The sequence below is a fragment of the Buceros rhinoceros genome, unplaced genomic scaffold (assembly GCF_000710305.1).
Source record: "Buceros rhinoceros silvestris isolate BGI_N320 unplaced genomic scaffold, ASM71030v1 scaffold38713, whole genome shotgun sequence".
Lineage (NCBI taxonomy): Eukaryota > Metazoa > Chordata > Aves > Bucerotiformes > Bucerotidae > Buceros > Buceros rhinoceros.
This window is the reverse complement of record NW_010404945.1, coordinates 4,460-8,537: the sequence shown is the minus strand read 5'-3', so window position 1 is coordinate 8,537 and position 4,078 is coordinate 4,460. Positions and strand designations below refer to the sequence as shown.

The 4,078-nt window shown below is 54.7% G+C and overlaps 1 protein-coding gene across 1 annotated transcript in view; it reads right to left on the bottom strand.

Moving 5' to 3' along the window:
- The window catches only part of TFIP11 (tuftelin interacting protein 11), a gene marked incomplete at its 5' end in the record, with an annotated part of 9,173 nt that overhangs the window by 880 nt on the left and 4,215 nt on the right, over positions 1 to 4,078 (bottom strand). Inside the window, 6 exons of the mRNA XM_010133544.1 lie at positions 962 to 1,127; positions 1,369 to 1,511; positions 2,881 to 3,041; positions 3,144 to 3,226; positions 3,438 to 3,606; positions 3,809 to 3,915. Of these exons, the coding sequence (XP_010131846.1) occupies positions 962 to 1,127; positions 1,369 to 1,511; positions 2,881 to 3,041; positions 3,144 to 3,226; positions 3,438 to 3,606; positions 3,809 to 3,915 (829 nt within the window). The remainder of the gene's footprint in view (positions 1 to 961; positions 1,128 to 1,368; positions 1,512 to 2,880; positions 3,042 to 3,143; positions 3,227 to 3,437; positions 3,607 to 3,808; positions 3,916 to 4,078) is intronic.

Sequence of the window (4,078 nt, the reverse complement as noted above, 5' to 3'; positions counted from 1 at the left end):
CCTCCCCTGGGGCAACTGGAGGCCGGTTCCTCTTGTCCTGTCGCTTGTTCCTTGGGAGCAGAGACCAATCCCCTGCCTCACTCCAACCTCATGAAATTCAGGGAGTTGTCAGAGCCAGAAGGTCTCCCCGGAGCCTCCTTTGCTCCAGGCTCAGGTCCCTCAGCCGCTCCTCAGTGCATTGTGCTCCAGACCCTGATTCAGCTCCGCTGCCCTTCTCTGGACACGCTCCAGCCCCTCAATGTCCTCCTGGGAGTGAGGGGCCCAAACTGAACCCAGGATTAGAGGTGCTGCCTCGGGGGGTGATCCCTGCTCTGCTCCTGCTGGCCACACCAGTGCTGGTACAAGCCTGGATGCCATTGGCCTTCTTGGCCACCTGGGCACACTGCTCTGAACCCTCCTTTAGCCATTCTAACTCATGCTGTTTCACACCATTTTTGCCATCGTGGTACAGACCAGCCAGGTGAACCTGAGAACTGCGGCAGAAGCAGCAGCATTTGGTACAACCCAAAGTGTACCTGAGCAGGCCCAGGAGAGGAGGATGCTGCACCGCTACTGGCAAAGGGAATATGCAAACAACAGCAAGAACGATGACAAAAAACACACCCCTCACAGCCAAAACATGACACTGCTGGCTACAAACAGCGACCGTGGCAAAATCAGGCAAAGGCTGGAGCAGCACCACGCTTTGGAATTCAACACCTCTCAGTGACTGACATAAAATATGCATCATCAGTTGCTTAACGGTGCAGGCAGCCCATCACCAAAAACCTCTTTCTGCTCCAGGGAAGCACAGACAGTGACTAAGCAGAACGTCACAGGCATTAGACACAGCAAGAAAAAACCCTCTTGGAATTCGCTGGGTGCGGATGCTGCAGGGCCAAACCTACAGCCTGGCTCACAAGGAGCCACCCTTGCTGAGCTGCCGTCACGGTGAGCAGAGCCATCGCCACGAGGCACGTACCAACACTGGAGGAGACAGCCCGGTTCATGATATCCAGAGCTTCGTTGAACTTGTCTTTGATGGACGGATGTGCCAACACCTGGTCTGAGAACATGGACTTCCAGCCCAGGTACCACTTGGTGATCTCCTCGTAATTGGGGCTGTTACTGAGCCAAGAGCACAGCACCTGCAAGACAACGACAGCATGGTTCGCAGGGGACTCCTCACCACCACTTCACTGGTTTAGTACTGAGCTCTCAGTGAAAGGACGGACCGTGACGGCCTAAGAAACGTGTTCTAATGTGTGAGGAGCTCCAAGTGGAGATCACCCCCTCGGGAGTTAAACCCCTCCAGCAGTTTCCAGGCAGGAGTCACTGAACACTTCAGGGTGAACCACACTCCTTTACTCAGCTGTGATTGTTCCTCACCTGCAGCCACTTTGGGAAGAAGTGTTTCTCCAGCAGCCCAACCAGACTGGAGACAGAAATCATCCCCTCCCAGTCAATCACCCAGTAGAAGGCATCCATGTGCTGCTGGTGAGGGTTTATGATGAGTTCGTTCAAACACATCCCTGGGAAAAGGGAGAGAAGAGTTAGAAAAGAACTCGACTCACAGTTTTATCACTGCCCTGACGTATTTCACCAGCACCACTCATGATGTCCTGCCCTGGGGTAACTCCAACCCTTTGCAACACTCCAGGCTGGGGGCAGAGCAGCTGGAGACTGCCTGGGTAAAAGAACCTGGAGGTGTTGGTGACAGCAGCTGAAGAGGAGCCAGCACTGTGCCCAGGGGGACAAGGTGGCCAACAGCATCCTGGCTTGTACCAGCACTAGTGTGGCCAGCAGGAGCAGAGCAGGGATCGCCCCTGAGGCAGCACCTCTAATCCTGGGTTCAGTTTGGGCCTGTCGCTCCCAGAAGGACATTGAGAGTCTGAAGCGTGTCCAGAGAAGGGCAGCGGAGCTGGATCAGAGTCTGGAGCATAATGTGCTGATGAGCAGCTGAGGGACCTGGTGACATTGAGCCTGGAGCAAAGGAGGCTCCGGGGAGACCTTCTGCCTCTGACAACTCCCTGACAGGAGGGTGGAGCGAGGAGCAGGGGGTCGGTCTCTTCTCCCCAGGAACAAGCAAGAAGATGAGAGGAACCAGCCTCCAGTTGTCCCAGGGGAGGTTGAGGTTGTCCCTGAGGAACCATTTCTGTCCCGTTGGGGTTGTCCCAGCCTGTCCCAGGCTGCCTAGAGCAGTGGTGGAGTGCCCATTCCTGGAGGGGTTTCCCCAGCCGTGTGGAGGTGCTGCTGAGGGACAGGGGTCAGTGGGGACCTGGCACTGCTGGGGAACGGGGGGACTTGAGGAGCTCAAAGGATTTTTCCAATGAAATGACTGGATGTCTCTGGGTGAGCAGCACCTGCACTGCGCACCACCCTGAAAGGACATTCAGGATCTTTAAACCATTTGGCTGATCCCTGCCACCAAAAGCCTGCGCTTCCATTTCCAGTGGTTACAGTTCGCTGCCGGAACTGAAAATATTCAGCTGTTCTGTAGACCACGGAGCCTTTCAGCCCGTCTGCACGGGTGAAGGGGGAATCACCTCACCTTGTGGTTGAAAGCATTAGCAAACACCAACCAGCAGAGGAGTAACAGCGATGTTTTATCGCTTGGTCCTGTCTGGCAGCTACATGATATTCTGCTCAGGTGAAGAACAGAGAAATCAGATGATTTAGAAAAACAAGACAGAAAACACTGAGAATCATCAGAGTGCTTCCCTGCATTCCCTGAAACATCTGCCAGAAACAAACTGCACAGCAGCAAAGACGTGGGCTTGGTCTGAACTCAGGAACAACATGCTCTGCAGAACCTCTGGCCACCACGCGTCTTGTCTAGGGATAAGGGAGAGGTAGCACCCGGCAGAGTCCACAAGTGCAGCACTGTTGGGCTGCTCTCACCTAGTTTAGGCACGATGTTCTTGACCATGAAAGCCTCCCAGGAGCCCGGCGTGAACACGTCTTTCCAGGGCTGCAGGATGAGCTTGGCGGAGGCATCGCTGGGATGCCACTTCTGCAGGGCATTTGCCAGCTTGTTTCGGATGGGGGAATACAGCGGCTCCCGCCGGGAGGGCTGCAGGATGAGCTTGGCGGAGGCATCGCTGGGATGCCACTTCTGCAGGGCATTTGCCAGCTTGTTTCGGATGGGGAAATACGGCGGCTCCAGCCGCGCCTGCATCAGGGGTAGCCAGGGGTGGATCCACGAGTGGATGGGGACGGTGTCTGTCAAAGGATTCCAGCTTTCAACCTTAAAGTTAAACAAAAAGGACTAAAATAAGACCATCCACTAGCACCAAGTCTTGCCAGATGCAAATTCAGCCATAACGCAGCCCTGTAACTCCCGCGCGCACCCACAGAGGCAGCAAACCCTCATTCTCGAGGTTCCGCTTGACTGAAATTCAGCGCACGGCTTTGTTCCGACACAGCCCTCTTGTCTTACCCCTCTCCTCCCACCTCACCTCCTTCTGCAGCTTGGGGAAGATGAGCTGATCCAGGATGTTATCCAGGATCCAGACGGGAACAACGTTCACCCAGCTGTCCAAGAAATCCACCATCGAGCCGCAGTTCCTTGGCTGCCACTGCGCCACGATGGTTCTGACGTAGGGCATCCAGATTTCCCACATCAGCCTGGAAAAAAATATAAATAAACCAAAGTCAAGCTTAAAGCTACAGCCCCGGGCCTCAACACACCAAACGGTGCCCGCTGTTTAAAAGGTTCTTTTTTATACAGCTGAGTTCCAACAGAACTCGCTTGTATCTCTTTCTTTTCCACTCCCAAGGAAGCAGCTCTGGAAGACGCTGCCCAAAGCACAACTCGTTTGCTCTGTACCTGTGAAAAGCATCTGTGGACAGGTCCTGCCCGCCGTGTGACAGCAGCTGGTCGTTTTCCAGAAGGCTCTTCCACTTGGCTATGATCTCTGTGCCGTACGTGCAATCCTGGAAACAATAACACATGAGCAGCCTTGATCCCTTTTCACTCCTTCCAGCTGGCGCCTACAAGGAGCAGAGCGATGCTACGCTCGGCTGCAGCCCGCGCTCTCACCCACTATGGAAAGAGCCTGCAGCCATGATCCCCCTCAAAAGGAACAGCCCACAGCAT